Here is a 23751-nt window from a genome sequence, read left to right as displayed (position 1 = left end):
GACAGCAGAGAGAACACAGTGAGCGGTTGTTGGGGGCACAGAAGGGGGCGCTGTGTGTGCTCTGCACTGAAAGGAGAGAGAACACAGTGAGGGGCTGCTGGGGACACAGAAGGGGGCGCTGTGTGTGTTCTGCACTGACAGGAGAGAGAACACAGTGAGGGGCTGCTGGGGGCACAGAAGGGGGCACTGTGTGTGCGCTGCACTAACAGGAGAGAGAACACAGTGAGGGGCTGCTGGGGGCACAGAAGGGGGCACTGTGTATGCTCTGCACCGACAGAAGAGAGAACACAGTGAGGGGCTGCTGGGGGCACAGAAGGGGGCGTTGTGTGTGCTCTGCACTGACAGGAGAGAGAACACAGTGAGGGGCTGCTGGGGGCACAGAAGGTGGCGCTGTGTGTGCTCTGCACTGACAGGAGAGAGAACAGTGAGGGGCTGCTGGGGGCACAGAAGGTGGCGCTGTGTGTGCTCTGCACTGACAGGAGAGAGAACACAGTGATGGGCTGCTGGGGGGACAGAAGGGTCCGCTGTGTGTGCTCTGCACTGACAGGAGAGAGAACACAGTGAGGGGCTGCTGGGGGCACAGAAGGGGGCGCTGTGTGTGCACTGCACTGACAGGAGAGAAAACACAGTGAGGGGCTGCTGGGGGCACAGAAGGGGGCACTGTGTGTGCGCTGCACTAACAGGAGAGAGAACACAGTGAGGGGCTGCTGAGGGAAACAGAAGGGGGCACTGTGCGTGCTCTGCACTGACAGGAGAGAGAACACAGTGAGGGGCTGCTGGGGGCACAGAAGGGGGCACTGTGTATGCTCTGCACCGACAGAAGAGAGAACACAGTGAGGGGCTGCTGGGGGCACAGAAGGGGGCGTTGTGTGTGCTCTGCACTGACAGGAGAGAGAACACAGTGAGGGGCTGCTGGGGACACAGAAGGGGGCGCTGTGTGTCCTCTGCACTGACAGGAGATAGAACACAGTGAGGGTGTGCTGGGGGCACAGAAGGGGGCGCTGTGTGTGGTCTGCACAGACAGGAGAGAGAACACGGTGAGGGTGTGCTGGGGGCACAGAAGGGGGCACTGTGTGTAATCTGCACTGACAGGAGAGAGAGCACAGTGAGGGGCTGCTGGGGGCACAGAAGGTGGCGCTGTGTGTGCTCTGCACTGACAGGAGAGAGAACACAGTGAGGGGCTGCTGGGGGAACAGAAGGAGGCGCTTTGTGTGCTCTGCACTGACAGGAGAGAGAAAACAGTGATGGGCTGCTGGGGGGACAGAAGGGTCCGCTGTGTGTGCTCTGCACTGACAGGAGAGAGAACACAGTGAGGGGCTGCTGGGGGCACAGAAGGGGGCACTGTGTGTGCTCTGCACTGACAGGAGAGAGAACCCTGTGAGGGGCTGCTGGGGACACAGAAGGGGGCGCTGTGTGTGCTCTGCACTGACAGGAGAGAGAACACAGTGAGGGGCTGCTGGGGGAACAGAAGGGGGCGCTGTGTGTGCTCTGCACTGACAGGAGAGAGAACACAGTGATGGGCTGCTGGGGGGACAGAAGAGGGTGCTGTGTGTGCTCTGCACTGACAGGAGAGAGAACACAGTGAATGGCTGCTGGGGGCACAGAAGGGTCCGCTGTGTGTGCTCTGCACTGACCGGAGAGAGAACACAGTGAGGGGCTGCTGGGGGCACAGAAGGGGGCACTGTGTGTGCTCTGCACTGACAGGAGAGAGAACCCTGTGAGGGGCTGCTGGGGACACAGAAGGGGGCGCTGTGTGTGCTCTGCACTGACAGGAGAGAGAACACAGTGAAGGGCTGCTGGCGGAACAGAAGGGGGGCTGTGTGTGCTCTGCACTGACAGGAGAGAGAACACAGTGAGGGGCTGCTGGGGGCACAGAAGGGGGCGCTGTGTGTGCACTGCACTGACAGGAGAGAGAACACAGTGAGGGGCTGCTGGGGGAACAGAAGGGGGCGCTGTGTGTGCTCTACACTGACAGGAGAGAGAACACAGTGAGGGGCTGCTGGCGGAACAGAAGGGGGGGATGTGTGTGCTCTGTACTGACAGGAGAGAGAACACAGTGAGGGGCTGCTGGGGGCACAGAAGGGGGCGCTGTGTGTGCTCTGCACTGACAGGAGAGAGAACACAGTGAGGGTCTGCTGGGGGCACAGAAGGGGGTGCTGTGTGTGCTCTGCACTGACAGGAGAGAGAACACAGTGAGGGGCTGCTGGGGAACAGAAGGGGGCGCTGTGTGTGCTCTGCACTGACAGGAGAGAGAACACAGTGATGGGCTGCTGGGGGGACAGAAGAGGGTGCTGTGTGTGCTCTGCACTGACAGGAGAGAGAACACAGTGAACGGCTGCTGGGGGCACAGAAGGGTCCGCTGTGTGTGCTCTGCACTGACAGGAGAGAGAACACAGTGAGGGGCTGCTGGGGGCACAGAAGGGGGCACTGTGTGTGCTCTGCACTGACAGGAGAGAGAACCCTGTGAGGGGCTGCTGGGGACACAGAAGGGGGCGCTGTGTGTGCTCTGCACTGACAGGAGAGAGAACACAGTGAAGGGCTGCTGGCGGAACAGAAGGGGGGCTGTGTGTGCTCTGCACTGACAGGAGAGAGAACACAGTGAGGGGCTGCTGGGGGCACAGAAGGGGGCGCTGTGTGTGCACTGCACTGACAGGAGAGAGAACACAGTGAGGGGCTGCTGGGGGAACAGAAGGGGGCGCTGTGTGTGCTCTGCACTGACAGGAGAGAGAACACAGTGAGGGGCTGCTGGCGGAACAGAAGGGGGGATGTGTGTGCTCTGTACTGACAGGAGAGAGAACACAGTGAGGGGCTGCTGGGGGCACAGAAGGGGGCGTTGTGTGTGCTCTGCACTGACAGGAGAGAGAACACAGTGAGGGGCTGCTGGGGGCACAGAAGGGGGTGCTGTGTGTGCTCTGCACTGACAGGAGAGAGAACACAGTGAGGGGCTGCTGGGGAACAGAAGGGGGCGCTGTGTGTGCTGCACTGACAGGAGAGAGAACACAGTGAGGATCTGCTGGGGGCACAGAAGGGGGCGCTGTGTGTGCTCTGCACTGACAGGAGAGAGAACACAGTGAGGGGCTGCTGGGGGCACAGAAGGGGGCGCTGTGTGTGCTCTGCACTGACAGGAGAGAGAACACAGTGAGGGTCTGCTGGGGACACAGAAGGGGGCGCTGTGTGTGCTCTGCACTGACAGGAGAGAGAACACAGTGAGGGGCTGCTGGGGGCACAGAAGGGGGCGCTGTGTGTGCTCTGCACTGACAGGAGAGAGAACACAGTGAGGAGCTGCTGGGGGCACAGAAGGGGGCGCTGTGTGTGCTCTGCACTGACAGGAGAGAGAACACAGTGAAGGGCTGCTGGCGGAACAGAAGGGGGTGCTGTGTGTGTTCTGCACTGACAGGAGAGAGAACACAGTGAGGATCTGCTGGGGGCACAGAAGGGGGCGCTGTGTGTGCTCTATACTGACAGGAGAGAGAACACAGTGAGGGGCTGCTGGGTGCACAGAAGGGGGGATGTGTGTGGTCTGCACTGACAGGAGAGGGAACACAGTGAGGGGCTGCTGGGAGCACAGAAGGTGGCGCCATGTGTGCTCTGCACTGACAGGAGGGAGAACACAGTGAGGATCTGCAGGGGATACATCTACATGTGACATCAGGCTGGCCAGGACATTACTAGACAATCAGGTGGTGGGGTGGACAACAAACAAGTGCTAGGAAAGGGAACAGTGACATATCAGGGACATCACATGTTACAGCACGCTGGACCCTGCATTATGTTAGTGACACTCCATACACAGCAGGACTGGTTTATTACACAGTGAAATGTGCTGGGATGTAAGGAATTACTCACTGCAGGACTTGCATGGAAGCTAAACTAAAAGGGAAAAAAAAGCAAAAACAAATTTAACTTACCTGGGTTTTCTACCAGCCCCCTGCAGCAGCCCTACTATGCCTGCGCCGTCACTAAGAGCCCATTTCCACTAGAAGCGGTGAGATGCGGCTATATAGCCGCATAGCACCGCGGGTGTCCTGAAACACATGCACAGCAATTGAATAGTTTCCACTGTGTGCATGTTATGCGGAGCAATACGAGAATCTGCAGCATGCTACAGATTATCGCACGGCAGCATCCGCCCGCAGCCGCGTATTTCCTCAACTGACTTCACCATCGGGAGGTGCGGAAGTGACGCGACTGCAAGCAGAAGTGATGCAATGTGGCTAGGTAGCAGCATTCGCGTCACTATCCCTGTGGAAACAGACCCTAAGTGATCCTCCAGCCCCCTGCAGCTACCCTCTTCCGGTCGGCTGACTGAGCAAGTTGATGACCACTGCACATGACCTTGAACACACTCCCACTGACGGGAACATTCTGCACATGCGCATTAGAGATTTTTGCGTACTGCACATGCACAGAGCGCTCCCGTCCACGTCATCGAAACGAAAGTAAGCCGCTGCTGGGAAACGGAGGATTGCTTTGTGACGGCGCAGGCACAGGGCAGCTACATGGGGCTGGTAGGAGCCTCGGGTAATTTAAACTCTTTTTTCCTTCAATTTAGGTTCCCTTTAAAGCACCCCTGAAGTGGGAGGGATGTGGCTGCCATATTTATTACCTTTTAAATAATACCAGTTGCCTGGCAGTCCTGCTGATCTATTTGGCTGCAATAAAGTCTGAATCACACACCTGAAACAAGCATGCAGCTAATCCAGTCACACTCAAATCGGAGCATCTGGTCAGCATGCTTGTTCACGGTCTATAGCTAAGAATATTAGAAACGAAGGTTCAGCAGGACAGCCAGGCAACCTGCATTTTTTAAAAGGAAAAAGAAAATATGTCAGCATCAATGAAACCTGGTAATTGTAGTGCACTCTATGTACACAGTGTATAGTGGGTGCTGGATATATATTGTATGTATACATCAGGTATAACAAGGATTGTTTATAAATTGCTGATTATAAGGTACGGAACGTTTGCAGTCCTCCCAGGGTCATAACAGATCATAGTGAGGATTGCTGTGAGGTGAGGGATATAATAGCTGTATAGTTACAGTAACACACATTCTTCTGCACTGAGATGTGTTAGTAATAAATGGAGAAGCACCTGGATATATTATGGCAATCCTTCACTGCAGAAGCTTCACACAGCTACAGATGACTGCCATGTCACTCACCTCTCAGCAACCCTCACTGTGATCTGATATGACCCAGGTGAGGGCTGTACAGTGTTGCTGCCTAATAGCAGACAAGGTGTAACCCCTCCAGTGCTGGATTGTTGGTCACACCGGCTCTCCACTCCTCTCCAGCCACAGTAAATTAGGGCAACTGTGTGTAATGCCTCCCTTCCCCATACTGTATAAGGAATGCAGTGCTGTTTCTGTACACTGACCATATACGGAACACACAGTGCTACTTCTTCTAGTGAGGAGGAACCGCCACACCTAGAGAGCCATCACTCCAGTCATGTGACTGTACAATCCTGTACAGCAATCACAGCCGGGACCCCCAAAGGACAGCAGCTCAAAGCCGGGCCCACCAGGGAACAGCAGCTCACAGCCGGGACCACCAGGGAACAGCAGCTCACAGCCGGGACCACCAGGGGACAGCAGCTCACAGCCGGGACCACCAGGGGACAGCAGCTCACAGCTGGGACCACCAGGGGACAGCAGCTCACAGCCGGGACCACCAGGGAACAGCCGGGACCACCAGGGAATAGCAGCTCACAGCCGGGACCACCAGAGAACAGCAGCTCACAGCCGGGACCACCAGGGGACAGCAGCTCACAGCCGGGACCACCAGAGAACAGCAGCTCACATCCGGGACCACCAGGGAACAGCAGCTCACAGCTGGGACCACCAGGGAACAGCAGCTCACAGCCGGGACCACCAGGGAACAGCAGCTCACAGCCGGGACCACCAGGGAACAGCAGCTCACAGCCGGGACCACCAGGGAACAGCAGCTCACAGCCGGGACCACCAGGGAACAGCAGCCCACAGCTGAGACCACCAGGGAACAGCAGCCCACATCCGGGACCACCAGGGAACAGCAGCCCACAGCCGGGACTACCAGGGGAAAGCAACTCACAGCCGGGACCACCAGGGAACAGCGGCTCACAGCCGGGACCACCAGAGAACAGCGGCTCACAGCCGGGACCACCAGGAGACAGCGGCTCACAGCCGGAACCACCAGGGAACACGGCTCACAGCCGGGACCACCAGGGAACAGCGGCTCACAGCCGAGACCACCAGGGAACAGCGGCTCACAGCCGAGACCACCAGGGGACAGCGGCTGACAGCCAGGAACACCAGGGAACAGCAGCTCACATCCGGGACCACCAGGGAACAGCAGCTCACAGCCGGCACCACCAGGGAACAACTCACAGCCGGGACCACCAGGGAACAGCAGCTCACAGCCGGGACCAACAGGGGACAGCAGTCCACAGCTGAGACCACCAGGAGATAGCAGCTCACAGCTGGGATCACCAGTGAACAACATCTCACAGCCGGGACCACCAGGGAACAGCAGCTCACAGCCAAGACCACCAGGGAACAGCAGCTCAAAGCCGGGACCACCAGGGGACAGCAGCTCACAGCCGGGACCACCAGGGAATAGCAGCTCACAGCCGGGACCACCAGGGGACAGCATCTCACAGCCAGGATCACCAGGGAACAGCTGTTCTCAGCCGGGACCATCAGGGAACAGCAGCTCACAGCCGGGACCACCAGGGAACAGTGGCTCACAGCCAGGACCACCAGGGAACAGCGGCTCACAGCCGGGACCACCAGGGAACAGCAGCTCACAGCCGGGACCACCAGGGGACAGAAGCCCACAGCCGGGACCACCAGGGAAAAGCGGCTCACATCCGAGACCATCAGGGAACAGCAGCTCACAACCAGGACCATCAGGGAACAGCGGTTCACAGCCGGGACCCCCAGCGAACAGCTGTGAGCCGCTGTTCGCTGGGGGTCCCGGCTGTGAGCCGCTGTTCCCTGGGACCACCAGGAAACATCGACTCACAGCTGGGACCACCAGGAAACATCGGCTCACAGTCGGGACCACCAGGAAACATCGGCTCACAGCCGGGACCGCCAGGGAACAGCGGCTCTCAGCCGGGACCACCAGGGAACAGCGGCTCTCAGCCGGGACCACCAGGGAACAGCGGCTCTCAGCTGGGACCACCAGGGAACAGCGGATCTTAGCCGGGACCACCAGGAGACAGCAGCTCACAACCGGGACCACCAGGGGACAGCGGCTCACAGCCGGGACCACCAGGGGACAGCAGCTCACAGCCGGGACCACTAGGGAACAGCGGCTCTCAGCTGGGACCACCAGGGAACAGCGGATCTCAGCCGGGACCACCAGGGAACAGCAGCTCACAGCTGGGTTCACCAGGGAACAGCAGCTCACAGCCGGGACTACCAGGGAACAGCAGCTCACAGCCGGGACCACCAGGGAACAGCAGCTCACAGCCGGGACCACCAGGGAACAGCAGCTCACAGCCGGGACCACCAGGGAACAGCAGCTCACAGCCGGGACCACTAGGGGATAGCAGCTCACAGCCGGGACCACCAGGGAACAGCAACTCAAACCCAGGACCACCAGGGGACAGCAGCTCACAGCCAGGACCACCAGGGAACAGCAGTTCACAGCCGGGACCACCAGGGAACAGCAGCTCACAGCCAAAAAGTACAATAACGCCTCTACTTTTGAGAAACCTAAGGAGCGCCAACTTCCCACAGAAGCTGCTGGTTAATTTCTACAGATGCACTATAGAAAGCGTTCTGACCAATTGCATGACGGCCTGGTACAACAGCTGCACCAAGGCTACTAGAGAAACAAGTTGTTAAAAGGCAGAGGTCATTATCGGCACTGAACTACCATCACTGAAACGCTTGTATAAGCCTCGCTGTATGAGAAGGGCCAAAAACATTATAAAGGACAACACTCACCCTGGAAACGCCTTGTTTGAGCTCCTTCCATCAGGAAGGCGTTTTAGATCAATCCATGTACACACACAAACAGACTGAAAACCAGCTTTTTCCCATCTGCAATAAATTTCATAAACTTTGAATCCTCTCTGAAATAATTAAAGCTGTGTACAGTACAAGTTGTTTAAATGTTTGAAATACCTGGCATACTTGTATAATTTCTTCTATTTCTACCTTTGTTACTCTCACAATGTTCCCTGTATGGACGGTGGGGTTGTCATGAAAGGTAATTTTGTTGTGTTACACAATGACAATAAAAAGTGTTTGTAACTTGAATGATGCGATCAACAGAAGCCGTAACTCAGTGGAGCAGAGCGGGAGAGGAGAGGTCTGCGCTCGCTGCTGAAACTGTGGATTAGGTGAGCTGTGCTGACGCTAACTGTATTTACACACGGGAAGCGAAGGAGACATGCGGGGGAGGGGGGGAGGAGGACGACACGGGGAGAATACAGGGAGTCCCCGTCATCGCGGTGCGTCGGCTGTTCGTATCGTCAGTTGTATCGTCGTAACTCCCTGGACTTCCTGTATTCAGCATATAAGACACAGGGAGTATATATGGTGAACTTATACAGTATATATACAGGTCCTTCTAAAAAAATTAGCATATTGTGATAAAGTTCATTATTTTCTGTAATGTACTGATAAACATTAGACTTTCATATATTTTAGATTCATTACACACAACTGAAGTAGTTCAAGCCTTTTATTGTTTTAATATTGATGAATTTAGTATACAGCTCACATGAAAACCCAAAATTCCTATCTCAAAAAATTAGCATGGATGAGCAAAAAAGGATCCACAGACCACAACAGGTTGAAGTAAAGAGGCTAATAAATTTATTCGAAAAAATGCAATAAAATCACAGGATCAACTTATTTATGAACTTTCCTTGTTGCTCAAAAAATTAGCATATCGTGAAAAGGTTCTCTAAACGAGCTATTAACCTAATCATCTGAATCAACTAATTAACTCTAAACACCTGCAAAAGATTCCTGAGGCTTTTAAAAACTCCCAGCCTGGTTCATTACTCAAAACCGCAATCATGGGTAAGACTGCCAACTTGACTGCTGTCCAGAAGGCCATCATTGACACCCACAAGCAAGAGGGTAAGACACAGAAATTAATTTCTGAAAGAATAGGCTGTTCCAAGAGTGCTGTATCAAGGCACCTCAGTGGGAAGTCTGTGGGAAGGAAAAAGTGCGGCAGAAAACGCTGCACAATAAGAGGTGGTGACCAGACCCTGAGGAAGATTGTGGAGAAGGACCGATTCCAGACCTTGGGGGACCTGCGAAAGCAGTGGATTGAGTCTGGAGTAGAAACATCCAGAGCCACCGTGTACAGGCGCGTGCAGGAAATGGGCTACAGGTGCCGCATTCCCCAGGTCAAGCCACTTTTGAACCAGAAACAGCGGCAGAAGTTCCTGACCTGGGCTACAGAGAAGCAGCACTGGACTGTTGCTCAGTGGTCCAAAGTGCTTTTTTTTGGATGAAAGCAACTTTTGCATGTCATTCGGAAATCAAGGTGCCAGAGTCTGGAGGAAGACTGGGGAGAGGAAAATGCCAAAATGCCTGAAGTCCAGTGTCAAGTACCCATAGTCAGTGATGGTCTGGGGTGCCATGTCAGCTGCTGGTGTTGGTCCACTGTGTTTTATCAAGGGCAGGGTCAATGCAGCTAGCTATCAGGAGATTTTGGAGCACTTCATGCTTCCATCTGCTGAAAAGCTTTATGGAGGTGAAGATTTCATTTTTCAGCACGACCTGGCACCTGCTCACAGTGCCAAAACCACTGGTAAATGGTTTACTGACCATGGTATTACTGTGCTCAATTGGCCTGCCATCTCTCCTGACCTGAACCCCATAGAGAATCTGTGGGATATTGTGAAGAGAAAGTTGAGAGGCGCAAGACCCAACACTCTGGATGAGCTTAAGGCCGCTATCGAAGCATCCTGGGCCTCCATAAAACCTGAGCAGTGCCACTGGCTGATTGCCTCTATGCCACGCTGCATTGAAACAGTCATTTCTGCAAATGGATTCCCGACCAAGTATTGAGTGAATAACTGAACATAATTATTTGAAGGTTGTCTTTTTTTGTTTTAAAAACACTTTTCTTTTATTGGTCGGATGAAATATGCTAATTTTTTGAGATTTCCTGCACACGCCTGTACACGGAGGCTCTGGATGTTTCTACTACAGACTCAGTCCACTGCTTCCGCAGGTCCCCCAAGGTCTGGAATCGGTCCTTCTCCACAATCTTCCTCAGGGTCCGGTCATCTCTTCTCCTTGTGCAGTGTTTTCTGCCACACTTTTTCCTTCCCACAGACTTCCCACTGAGGTGCCTTGATACAGCACTCTGGGAACAGCCTATTCGTTCAGAAATTTCTTTCTGTGTCTTAAGGCCCATACACACGTTGGATTTTTTTAAACGACGGGTTGTTTGGACGTACACACGCCCACGTATCAGCTGAACGACGGACTGTACACACGCCCGATTTGACGTTCGGACGACTGAACGACGGGACGTCCAAATGACCCGTTGTTTAAAAAAATCTGACGTGTGTATGGGCCTTTTCCCTCTTGCTTGAGGGTGTCAATGATGGCCTTCTGGACAGCAGTCAGGTCGGCAGTCTTACCCACGATTGCGGTTTTGAGTAATGAACCAGGCTGGGAGTTTTTAAAAGCCTCAGGAATCTTTTGCAGGTGTTTAGAGTTAATTCAGATGATTAGGTTAATAGCTCGTTTAGAGAACCTTTTCATGATATGCTAATTTTCTTAGATAGGAATTTGGGATTTTCATGAGCTGTATGCCAAAATCATCGATATTAAAACAATAAAAGGCTTGAACTACTTCAGTTGTGTGTAATGAATCTAAAATATATCAAAGTCTAATGTTTATCAGTACATTACAGAAAATAATGAACTTTATCACAATATGCTAATTTTTTTAGAAGGACCTGTATATAGTTTAAACCTATGCAGTGTATATATGTTGCACAGTCACCTCTCCTCTCCAGATCTTCTCTCCCATTGTTGATGTGTTTCTTCAGCCACTCAATACAGATATTCTCCACATAGTTCTTGTCTCTCTCCCCCACTCTCATGTCCGGGCTGTTCCATCTCTGTGTGGTGATCTGAGCCTCATGCATGGCCGGGATGTACAGCCCTCTCTGTGTGTCCAGATACAGGAAATCTCTGCCGTCATATCCGTGCTGACTGTAACCCGCAGTGCTGCCGTCATCTCTCAGCTCACAGCCTTGCATCACCTGGAAGGAATGGATCCCTACAGACAGCACAGAACATGTTATACAGGAGCAGAGCGTGTGCTGTCATGTGTGGGATATGTGCTGGGGGAATGGTGATGGAGGATGGTATAGAGAAGGGTATGCATATGTACATGAAATGTGTTATAACACAGCTCCATGTATATGATGTCACAACTCTAAAGATATACAGTATGCCCTCCACTATGGCAGGATCTCCTAATGGATGACAGGACACACACCCAACATGTGACTCCTGGTGACACCACAGAATGGCTGACAGAGGAGTCACTCTTTCTCATCACTGGAGGGAGCTGCTCATCACTGATTGGCTGACCTGAACTGCCAACAGTTCTACTTACCAATCAGTTGTCACAACGTCAGACAAGCAGCTCACTGGCTGCTGTTTCCCTCCATTTTCTAACATCCAATCAGAAAATGATCAGGATTATTAATGACCATGATTCCTCCCCCAGTGATGGTCACATGACAGCTGTATGTTATAGAATCATATTATTTTCCATAATCATAGAGGCAACCTGGATCATGTGACCAACAATCCATACAGAGCTGAAATCCCCTTAGTAACAGCCACCTGATGTCACCTGAGAGGACATTACTGGCTGCTCTACAGATCCCATATTACTATTGATACATTTACAAAGATGGGGCCATAGATGGCAGCCACAGGGCTCTGGCCCTCTCTTTTTCTCCCCTTTTCCCCCTAATTCCCCTACCCTATTACCCTCATTTGGTCTCCGCCTGCCAGTGTGCCGATGTGCAGCCCCCAGCACTGCGGGCTTCAGCCCCCCAACACTCCGGATTCAGCGCTCTGTGACCGGCATTCATCACGTTGGCTAATCCAGTTGATCACCCATGTGACCTCAGACGCTCCTCAGCAGCCCAGTGACTCTGGCCCAAAGGAATTCTAAAGGTCCTTGTATCTGTCTGCTGCCGCTTCCCCCCAATCCATCCACTGCCTCTGCCATAGAAAACCAGGACACCACGAGCAGGAAACCACCCTGCCCGCTGAGAAATCTATCATGCCGGCCCCTCCAGCAGCCAGCCAATCCCTGCAGCCCTCTGACCTCCTGCCCTAGAACCATATCATCATAATTAAAACTGGGAAAGTCAAGGAGCCAATTACAGAAGCAGCAGGATGAGAATTCCGGGGTGTCCCATTCAGAGTACCGTTGTCACTGGTGAGATATTACGCATATTACGCATTTGGTAGTTATATAAAAACTTTAAGGCATTAAACACCTTCTGAAAGAAAATAAAAATGGTTTGCTTACAGCTTCTAAACATATTGGGCTTGATTCAGAAAAGAGTGCTAACTGATAGAACGTCCGTTTTCGCGCAAATGTTTGCATTTCGTGTGATCGCGAATTTTTGCGCGAAACGATAACATTTTCGTGTGCAAACGCGAATTACCACACAAAATCGATATCGTTTGCATGTGGAAATTCACATTTCGTTCGAAACCGTTATAGTTTCACGCAAAAATTTGCAATCACGCGAAACGCGAAAATTCGCATGAAAACGCCCGTGCTATCAGTCAGCACTCTTTTCTGAATCAAGCTCATTGTCTCTTATATATCTTCACCTAACGAGACTACAGGTGGTATCTCTCTATGGTATAAAGAACTAACAAGTGGCAACCAAAAACAGTTACTTAAGTACATACTATCCTGGTCAGATGACTTAAAATATCCAATCGAAAAATCAGACATTGGCCTCAATTCATAAAGCATTACCGCATGCTGTAATGCTGAAAACAGCAGACTTTCCCGAGCACTTAGCAATGTGTCAATTCATAAAGGCCGTTACCGCATGAAAAACTGAAATTACCGAGCAGCTAGGTAAATTACCGACTTGGCTGTAGTTACCTCCAACACGTCAGTAAATTGTCAGGAAATGTCAATTCATAAAGCCTTCAACAAGCGGTAAGCCTGACGATAGTTACCGACACCTCTGGTGAGTTCTTAACAATGCAAAGTGCAGGGAGCCGAAGTCTGTGTGAGTCATCTGTGCAGAGAGCCGTCTGTGTGAGTCATCTGTGCAGAGAGCCGTCTGTGTGAGTCATCTGTGCAGGGCAAAAGAGAGATATCGCCACACTGCTCTACCGCTCAATGGGCTGCGGTAATTTACCAACCTTCAAAGGCAGCTGGGGAAATCTTTATGAATTTGCACACAGACCGGGAAAATACCGAGTGCGGTATTTTCCCTCCCAGATTTTTTTTATGGCACTGCTTTTATGAATCGAGGCCATTGTAACTGCTTGTAAAACAATCCATCACTTCTCTGCATGCATTAATCATAGAGAAAATTTCCATAAAATACTGCAGAAGTGGTACCTTACACCTAGGAAACTAGCCAACTTTTCCTCTAATATATCACTGTAACGGGACTGGTACATTATTCCATATACTTTGGGAATGCCCTAATATCCAATTTTTCTGGAAGGAAATTTCCCAGACACTAAACCTGATTTTAAACTCTCAATTGGACTCTGCACCTAATGCTCCTACATATTGGTATAATGTCCATTCCCACTCAATTCCACCTAACAACCTCGCATATCTTATGTGCAGCCAGATGTCTGATCACTGCTAACTGGGTAGCTGTTACTGTCCCCACTCTTCAACAGTTAAAATGTCAGGTCGATCTTAATCTGCAAATGGAAAAATCCTTCAGATTCCAAAAGTCAAACCAGAGAATATTTTACACATTGAATATAGATTGGCCAATTGTCACTGCCAAAACCATACCCTGACACAGTAGCTGCAATTCCGGATCTGTTTAATCCCCTTGTTTTCTCCTCAGCACGCTCAATCTATTGCTGGACTTATTGTGTTTATCGTACTGTACTCCAATCTGATTACATACTGTATATTATTAACTATTTACTATGTAATGCTTGTTTGTTCTCTACATCTTATATTGGACTATTGCAATCTCCACGCTGTTTAAGAATACAGTTATTTTCTTTTTCTTTCTAACTCTATGATACATGTAACGAATATATGTATACACTCTTTTGTTATATACTTAAATTGAATAAAAAAACTTTATGACTTAAAAATAACAAACACACTGTAAGGCAGGGAACACTTGTTAGATCTGTGTGTAACACATGGCAACACTCGCACTGCCGCACTCGCCATTATAGCCCATGTCCTGCTCGAGAATCGCATGCTATTTGCATTTGTTCACTTCTTTCTACGCAATTTTAAATTGGAAAGCTTTCTGCTCTTTTCCACACTACATGCAGTCCTAATTACAATATATTTTGCTGGATTACTGTAAAAACAGCGCATGAGATTTGGGCACAGCCGGAGCCACCATAGGCCATAATAGGAATTACAGCTATAGCAGCTCTCAGTAAGTGATCTGGGCGCCGTCAGAAAACAGAGCACAAATCACTGCAAAAACACTGTAATTCAGCCACCAGCAGTAGGTGGAAGCCAACTTACGTCTTCCCTCCACTATCCATGGTGTTCTGGAGGGGAATAGTAATAAACGCCGCCGGGACTTGTGCAGCAGCAGGGTGAGCCATATATCGGCTTTCCCCTGCGCCCAAATCTCCCGGAGGCTATGTAATAGGGACACTATTTTGCTGGAATAAAAAAAAAAAAATTGCTAATAAAAGTGGAAAAACGCGTATAGAAAAATATTGGACAGAAACCCCTAAATCCAGTGAATAATCTTTATGACAAGTGTGTTCCCTGCCTGTCATCTGTAATGACAGTAAACTGTGATTTGTCCCTTCCTCATATCCATTGGTGTGGGCGGAGCCAGTGTCAGCCAATCCCATTCTGAGGTCTCTACACTAATGGCGGCCACTATGACACATGTACAAGTGACAGACCTGTGTTCATGTTGGAGGTGTCATGTGTATCCGCTGGCTTTATGTGCACTGAGCCGGGATGATCTCTTATGGCTGCTACACACAATGCAATTTCCTATCAGATCAACACATCGAACCGATAATTTCCAACATGTCCAAATTGCTCTTGATCGATTTCGGGAACAATTTTTAGATCAGTACTGTGCAAAATCGATCCCATTATTGATCAGGAGCAGATCTGGTGTGTGGGAAATAATCGGTTTGACTTGTCCATATGACGGTAAGTTGCATGGTGTGTACCAGGCATTAAGGTGTCCAATAACAATACAATCTTGATAGTACCATCTTTCCAAATGTATGTAATAGAAGGATTAAACTGAGTGCAGAGAATGAATGGATACTTAAAGGTGGCCATACACTGGTCGATTTGCCATCACATTCGATCAACAGATAGATCCCTCTCTGATCGAATCTGATCAGAGGGATCATATGGCCACCTTTACTGCACACCGATTGTGAATCGATTTCAGCCTGAAACTGATCACAATCTGTGGAGCTGCCCTCCCCCCCCCCCCCTGCATACATTACCTGTTCCGGCCGGCGCGAGACCCCGCTGTCTTCTTCTCCGCTCCGGCTACTGAACTTCCTGTCCAGGGGAAGTTTAAACAGTAGAGGGTGCTCTACTGTTTAAAATTCCTGCCGGGGCAGGAAGTTCTGTGTAGCTCTGGAGCCCGAAGCGATGAAGAAGACCAGGGGACTTGCGCTGGGATTTCACAGCCGTTTCGATCACTGTGATCAAAACGGCTGTATATCGGCGGGAAAATCGTTAGGTGTATGGGCCCCTTTAGGGAGTCCCTCACATTACATAGAAATGGCAAGATTGTACAATCAAGATTGTATCATTAGTGAACACCTTATGATTGCTGTGTGTCTGATTGCTGCCCCCAGGGACATCCTCACATGCCGGATATAAGCCCCACTGACTGAACCAATATTTCTCTAGTAATAACTCAGGGTGATCCTCAAACAGCAAATTATTGCAAGTGAATTGAGAAACTTGCAATGTTTTACACACATTTATGCAGATTGAAAATGGATCAACTGAATACCGGTGAGATAATAATAGTTGCAACAAGGAAAAGCAGTGACTGGCACACAAAGCACATCAACAGATCAGCACTGTAATGGCCACTACTGTACTCATAGCTGAAAACAGTTCAAATGTGGCAGATAGCGGTAAAGAGCCGGACACCACTAGCTGTAACCTTCAGTGCTTTTATTGGTTCATCAAAGAACAACCAGAACAGACATCATGGGGTGAAACATCAGCCTGACAGATGTTTCGCTGGGTTTCCTGCTTCCTCAGAGGCCTAGAGCGCTGGGTGTTCTTTGATGGATGAATAAACAGCTACTGGTGCCCGGCTCTTTACCGCAATCTTTAAAAGACCACTACCGTGAAAACCGTAAGTAGTTAAAAGCTGGAGGTTTTAGACCAGTCCATCTTATCATGGGGGCTTATCAAGCTTTTCTTTGATTTCAATAGCATTTCCTGAACGGCACTTGCTAAGTCTAAGTGCCAAAATAGCGTGCAAGTGAGTAGGGAGGCTGGCTGGTATCTAATGCTGGGTACACAAGTTGCGATTTCCCGCTCGATTAGCGGGATCGATTATTTCAGACATGTTCGATCGATACAGCCATCGATTTTGCATACTTAACATGCAAAATCGACGGCTGTAAAGACTGAAACCCGATCGAACATGTCTAAAATAATCGATCCCGCTAATCGAGCGGGAAATCGCAATGTGTGTACCCAGCATTACTGTTTTGGCAGTAAAGTTGCCATTCAGGAAGTGCTTCTGAAAACAAAGAAAATCCTGAGAATCCCCTATGAAGAGATGGACTAGTCCAAAACCTGTCGGTTCTGTCAGCTTTTAACTGCTTTCTTTTCTCTTACTTAGCGATAGTGGTCCTTCAATACCACTGAGGTAGGATTCTATTGGTTAATTTTCAAAATGCATCATCTCAGAATTATTTGCATCTCATTGACTATCCCTGGTGAGGACACGCCCCCAGTGTTAGTGTCATATGACTGGCTGCAACCCCCTGTGTACAGTGACAGTGCCGGCCACATCATATGACATCTGCCATGTGTAGTTATCTGCATTGTACTGAATAATGTGTGTAAGAATTGTCTCACCTCCAGTCTGGTTGAAGCGCTGCATCACTGTCTGCACATTGCGCTTGTCAACAGCCTCATTGGCTTGAGATATTTGTGTCTGTCCCTCCCAGTATTCCGGCTCCAGTTTCTTCATCCACTCAGTCTTGGGCAGATACCGGCGGGTGTCACTGTTATAATTCACTATCTCCCGATCATCCACATATCCCACCTCAGAGAACACAGGCAGCCCGGATCCTGGAGCTGAGACTGCTGTGTGATAATACCGCATAGAGTGACTGTCTGAGGAGACAACACACAGGGAGAGGGATTAGTGCTGTCACACAGGAGACTCATACACCCCCTCTGCTGGTCACACACAGTACTGCATGCAGATAATCCCTCCCCACACCACTTGTGCTGTCCCCACACACACTGCAATCTGCTGGGCGATACATGATATTGTAACCTGTGTGCAGCTCCTCTGATATTAGTTACAGTGTGTATCATCAGCACACCACACATACCGTGGGATGTGAAAGTTTGGGCAACCTTGTTAATCATTATGATTTTCCTGTATAAATTGTTGGTTGTTACGATAAATGTCAGTTAAATATATCATATAGATGACACACACAGTGATATTTGAGAAGTGAAATGACGTTTATTGGATTTACAGAAAGTGCACAATAATTGTTTCAATAAAATTAGGCAGGTGTATAAATGTGGGCACTGTTGTCATTTTATTGATTTCAAAACCTTTAGAACTAATTATTGGAACTCAAATTGGCTTGGTTAGCTCAGTAACCCCTGACCTACATACAAGGATGAATCCAATTAAGAGAAAGAGTATTCAAAGGGGTCAATTGTAAGTTTCCCTCCTCTTTTAATTTTCTCTGAAGAGAAGCAACATGGGAATCTCAAAACAACTCTCAAATGACCTGAAGACAAAGATTAAAATGAAGAATGGAACCGAGAGCCCAATATAGTGTAGTATTGTAAGGAACTTATCTGTGACTGGTGCAGATTGCACAGAGAGGAGGGCTGAGAGCTCCACTTCCGGGTCTCGGCCTTGTTTCCCGCTGATGACGTGCAGGCTGGGACACAGGCCGCACTTCCTGATAGGCAGGGGACACGTTTTGAGTACACCCTCCGCAAAGGTAAACAGCACGGTGTCAGCTGATCTTACAGTTGCCACTCAGGCAGGGTGAACTGCTGTTTGATTGGATGTGCGGAGTGTGGCCGGCCACTGATTGGATGGGAGTTGATTTTAAACGCTCTGAGTGCTCCCAGTCATCGCCCGTGATAGCATAGCTGTGGCTAGTTGCTGGGTGCACACTCTTGCTATATTGTTGTTATCTGGAATTGACCCTTAGCTTGTACCCGACCTTTGCTTGTTACCTGGATACTCTTGCCTGCTGCCTGGATCGACCTCTGCTTGTTACCTGGATACTCTTGCCTGCTGCCTGGACCGACCTCTGCTTGTCACCTGGACACCCTTGCCTGCTGCCTGGACTGAGCTTGCCTGTTACTAAGATCCTCTGTCACGCAGCTACCTGCAGCCATTGTGGGCTACATCCTCATCACCAGGGTATTACTACAGTTTAACACTTGTGAACTCTTGAACTCTGTTGATACTTGCCTCAGTAGGGCTCTGGGGGGTTATTGTCCACCCTACTTCAGTCTGCATGCCTTGCACATTAAGTCCAGGAATCAGTGACAAAGCTGAAGCTGTGCCAGGGCTGGATCTTTCAACAAGACAACGACCCAAAACACTGCTCAAAAACCACTAAGGCATTCATGCAGAGGAACAAGTACAACGTTCTGGAATGGCCATCTCAGTCCCCAGACCTGAATATAATTGAAAATCTGTTGTGTGAGTTAAAGAGAGCTGTTCATGCTCGGAAGCCATCAAACCTGAATGAACTAGAGATGTTTTGTAAAGAGGAATGGTCCAAAATACCTTCAACCAGAATCCGGACTCTCATTGGAACCTACAGGAAGCATTTAGAGGCTGTCATTTCTGCAAAAGGACGATCTACTAAATATTGATTTCATTTCTTTTTTTGTGGTGCCCAAATGTATGCACCTGCCTAATTTTGTTTAAACAATTATTGCAGACTTTCTGTAAATCCAAAAAAACTTAATTTCACTTCTCAAATATCACTGTGTGTGTCTCCTATATGATATATTTAACTGATATTTTTTATCGTAACAACCAACGATTTATACAGGAAAATAATGATGATTAAAAAGGTAGCCCAAACTTTCGCATCCCACTGTACACTATATAGTGCCATCTATCACATTATACCCCATATAAGCTGTGTGGTGGGAGGAGGGATAGTGATGATGCTGTAAGGTCCCCCAGTCACACTGTGTGTATTCCACGTTTCCTGCACACAAATACCCATTAGCTCTGATGATAATAAATGGGCTGCTTCACGTTCCACATTTTATGGTGCACAGAAGAATTCTTGCAGCAGCTGCTCTTCTACCCACATGATTCTTGTATTCAATGGTTTAACTATAAGAAGCAGCCCCCGCAATTGCATGAGGGTCCGTCGGGAAGAGGTTTGACCCCTCGGTCAAACTTGAGAACCCCATGTGGCCCTCGAGTCAAAACGTTTGCCCACCCTTGTTGTAGCCACTGGCATAACTATGGGGTAGTAGCCCCCACAATCACCCAGTGGGGAGAGGGGGCCAGGACTTCTTCCTTCCTCCATCAGGACCCCCTCCCATGCTCCCTTGGCTGTGTCCTGTCATCCAGACCCACAGATCAGCTCAGCAGAGGTGACAGCCAAGGCTTACCAGTTTCACCATCTGGTCTCTCTGGCGCTCCCGCTGCAGCCACTAGGTGTCCTCTGCCTTCTTCTCTGTGTTCACTAAATGAGGACACACTCACCGGCCATATCCCAAAAGACAATTGGGAGAAGCATGCAGAGAACCAGAATCCGGGCACCCCGGATGTATCTGCAGAAAGTATTGTAGAACTCTGCACCACTTCAAAGTTTAAATCATGATTTATTGTATCAAACACGAAAACAATTACCGGAAATATGCCCAATCATTATCTTTAAAATTGCTGTCACTGTTTCAAGGGGTCCAAAGTGGCCAAAAACTTCCTAAGTCCATGGCAGAGGCCCTAATAGTGGTCATTCCCAAACCGGGTAAGAGTCCTGACGAGTGCTCCTCCTACCGCCCAATCTCTCTCCTCAACCAGGATTATAAAATTCTAGCAAAAATTCTTTCCCTCAGAGTGAACAACATAATAACCAAATTAATCAATCCTGATCAATCAGGATTTATTCCTGGGAAGGGCACTGACATAAATATCAGAAGACTTACTACTAATCTGGCAATAAAACATGACAACACGGGATCAAGAGTGGTGGCCTCTCTCGACGCAGAGAAGGCCTTTGACTCCGTAGAATGGGTATATTTGTGGGAAGTGCTCCATAGATTCGGTTTCGGGCCTAAATTTATCAATTGGGTGCAAGCACTATATGAGAAACCTATAGCCAAAATCAAAACAGGGAATTACATTTCCGCGCCCTTCACTCTGGGGAGGGGCACTCGTCAGGGCTGCCCTTTGTCTCCGTCGTTGTTTGCATTGGCCATAGAGCCACTGGCAATAACGATACGGAATAATGTTGGAATTAAGGGATTAAGGGTAGGGGATATAACCGAAATTATATCATTATATGCCGATGATATCCTTCTGTACCTGGAGGACCCGGGTCCTTCCCTGGTGGAATCTCTAAACACCATTGACACCTTCGGAAAATACTCCGGGTTAAAAATAAACTGGAATAAGTCAGTTATATTACCGTTGGACCCCATTCCACCATTGGATGGACCACTGAGCTCACTAATCTGCGCAAAGGAAATTAAATACCTTGGAATAAGATTCACAACAGACCTAAAAGATTATGTAAAACTAAATATACTCCCGGCCTTGGAGAGTCTCAAAACTAAATGCAAAGCCTGGCAAGGTTTGCCATTAACGCTCATTGGGAAGGCCAATGCGGTCAAAATGAATCTTCTTCCAAAATTTAATTATTACTTTCGTAATACTCCGGTGGTGATTCCTAACTCGGTTTTTAAGGCAATAGACTCACACATATCCTCTTGTTTATGGAACTCTAAAACTGCTAGAATTGCATTACAAACACTCCAACTAGCTAAGGATGAAGGAGGGATAGCTTTACCCAACTTCAAATTATACTATTGGGCGGCAGTGCTGGTTACCTCGAGGTGGTGGTTTTCTCAATCCACCGAGAACCCATCTAACAGAATTGAAGCTGCAATAATGGGATCTACCAATGCCTTGGCCAGTCTTCCTTTTCGGGGCCGGAACTGCTCTCCCAGACTCACTAGCCCAATGAAAACAGTCATACAGGTATGGGAAGTGGCTCAAAAATCCCAATCCTTAGAACCACAATACTCACCATTCATCCCAATCTGGAATAATAAGGCACTTCCGCACTTTCTCACGGTCCCGGATCCTGGATTCTGGGTCGGGTTGGGAGTTACTAGACTCCGGGATTTGATTAGGGGGGGTCTCTTGATAACATTTGACCAAATGAAAGAACTATATGGTATCACTAATAAGGGGTTCTTTAGATTCCTCCAGATTCGGCATGCTTTTTCTGCCCAATTTGGAGGCATCATGACACCAATTAAGCTAGAATCCACCCAAATGGAATTGACAGCAGCCACTGGGGACCTACCTAAGGCGTTATCTGCCTTATATCAAGCCCTTAAACCGCAAGTCTCCCCTAAAATGGACAAGCTGCTCGCTGAATGGCAAACACTTGATGCAGACCTTGATCAGGAGGATTGGGAAGAAGCTCTAACTTTCTCAATCAAGGCAAGAATCTCAGCCAGGGATAAATTTATAATGCTTAAAATAATCCATAGGGCATATTACTCTCCCATCCGAATGCATAGAATTAAAAATGAAAACCCCTCTGCTTGTCCTAGATGTAACCATGAAGGGGCTGATTTTTTTCATATGTTATGGCGCTGTCCTCGGTTGCTACCCTTCTGGGCTCAAGTGCACTCCATAACGCAAAAAATGTTTCCCTCGCATATAATCCCAAATGCTCCTCGGCATTATCTATTAGGTGTTATTAACGACACAATTAAAACGGAAGCAGCAAGGTTATTGTTCAGAAACCTAGTATTTTATGCAATTAAGGCGATTACACTTAAGTGGAATCAAGACCTCCCCCCTGTGATACAGGACTGGGAAACCCTTGTTAGAAAAGAACTCCCGATACTGAAGAAAGTATACGAACAAAGGAAAATACCTAAAAAGTTTGATAAGGTCTGGGCAAGGTGGCTCAAACACTACAATATCTCACTAGACTAAGTGGATGGTAATACCATCTATTCCACCACACTAAGAGTTTGTTTTTTGATACCTGGGGTGAGGACCACACCCGCTGACAGCTCACTAGTTGATAGGTTTTAGTTGATGTTATGTTATGTTATGTTTTTTGCGGGCTGGACCCAGAATGTTGTAACTGGGGACCACCTGCTGTTGTTCTTCTTTTTCTGCATAAAACAATAAAAATTTTGACTTTAAAAAAAAAACACGAAAACAATTAAAGACAACCAGGGCTGTGGCGTCGGAGTCGAGCAATTTTGGGCACCCAGAGTCGGAGTCGTGGTTTCAGAAACTGAGGAGTCGGAGTCGGGAGTCAGGAGTCGGAGTCGCATGATTTTTGTACAAAATCCACAGCCCTGTTAAGTATTAGACTAAGGAATCGGAGTCGAGGAGTCGGAGTCTGAGCAATTTTGGGTACCCGGAGTCGTGGTTTCAGAAACTGAGGAGTCGGATTTAGAGTCAGAAGATTTTTGTACCGACTCCACAGCCCTGAAGACAACTGTAGGCAAAACAGTCCGCTGTGTCGGGCTCAGGGCCGGATTTGTACTTTCCAGTGCCCTAGGCCTGCTGTCACCAAGCCCCCCCCCCCCCCCCCATCACCACCACCAAAGAACATTCTGTCCAACTATCTGACTAGTGATCACTGGTTTGAATGGGCTCATTTCAGTTGTGCTGCTGTGCCCCTCATTGAACAAAGAATCAGTGGATGCTCTGTCCTCTCACGATGGAAATTTACGCTCCTACTCGAATGTGCACAGCAGCCGATAGTGTTCTGGGAATGCATACTTGAGAAATGACGCTGATGTATGACCGGTACTCGTCAAGAATGCATAACACTGTACCAGCCTCGGTTGCTGTGCACATCTGGGCAGGAGCAGGAAATTACAGGGAGTGCGAGTGGCCAGAGCATGCGCTGCTTCTTTGTCCTCTGTGCGACTGGCTGCAGTCAGAGCCACAGACAGGTAGCAGGGCAGTGCAATGGAGAGAAGCCCATCCAAAGCAGAGAACAGGTAAGTAGCAAACATCCTGTCAAGACCTACTTTGGATGTTTGGTTGTAATTAGTGGACCTGAACTCAGAACTTCCTCTCTGCTGTAAAAGATACTCAGCAATATAA

The 23751-nt window shown here is 49.1% G+C and overlaps 1 protein-coding gene across 2 annotated transcripts in view; it reads right to left on the bottom strand.

Annotated features, from left to right (window-relative positions):
• Nucleotides 1–23751, bottom strand: part of LOC137528726 (class I histocompatibility antigen, F10 alpha chain-like) — a 116134-nt gene that overhangs the window by 54362 nt on the left and 38021 nt on the right. For both annotated transcript variants that reach the window (XM_068250238.1, XM_068250239.1), the window contains exons 2-3: nt 17283–17543; nt 10977–11255 (exon numbers count right to left, since the gene is read on the bottom strand). In XM_068250238.1, coding sequence (XP_068106339.1) covers nt 10977–11255; nt 17283–17543 — 540 coding nt within the window. The remainder of the gene's footprint in view (nt 1–10976; nt 11256–17282; nt 17544–23751) is intronic.

The sequence above is a fragment of the Hyperolius riggenbachi genome, chromosome 8 (assembly GCF_040937935.1).
Source record: "Hyperolius riggenbachi isolate aHypRig1 chromosome 8, aHypRig1.pri, whole genome shotgun sequence".
In the NCBI taxonomy this organism is placed as follows: Eukaryota; Metazoa; Chordata; class Amphibia; order Anura; family Hyperoliidae; genus Hyperolius; species Hyperolius riggenbachi.
Note: the sequence above shows the minus strand (reverse complement) of the source record. Positions and strands in the feature narration are given on the sequence as shown.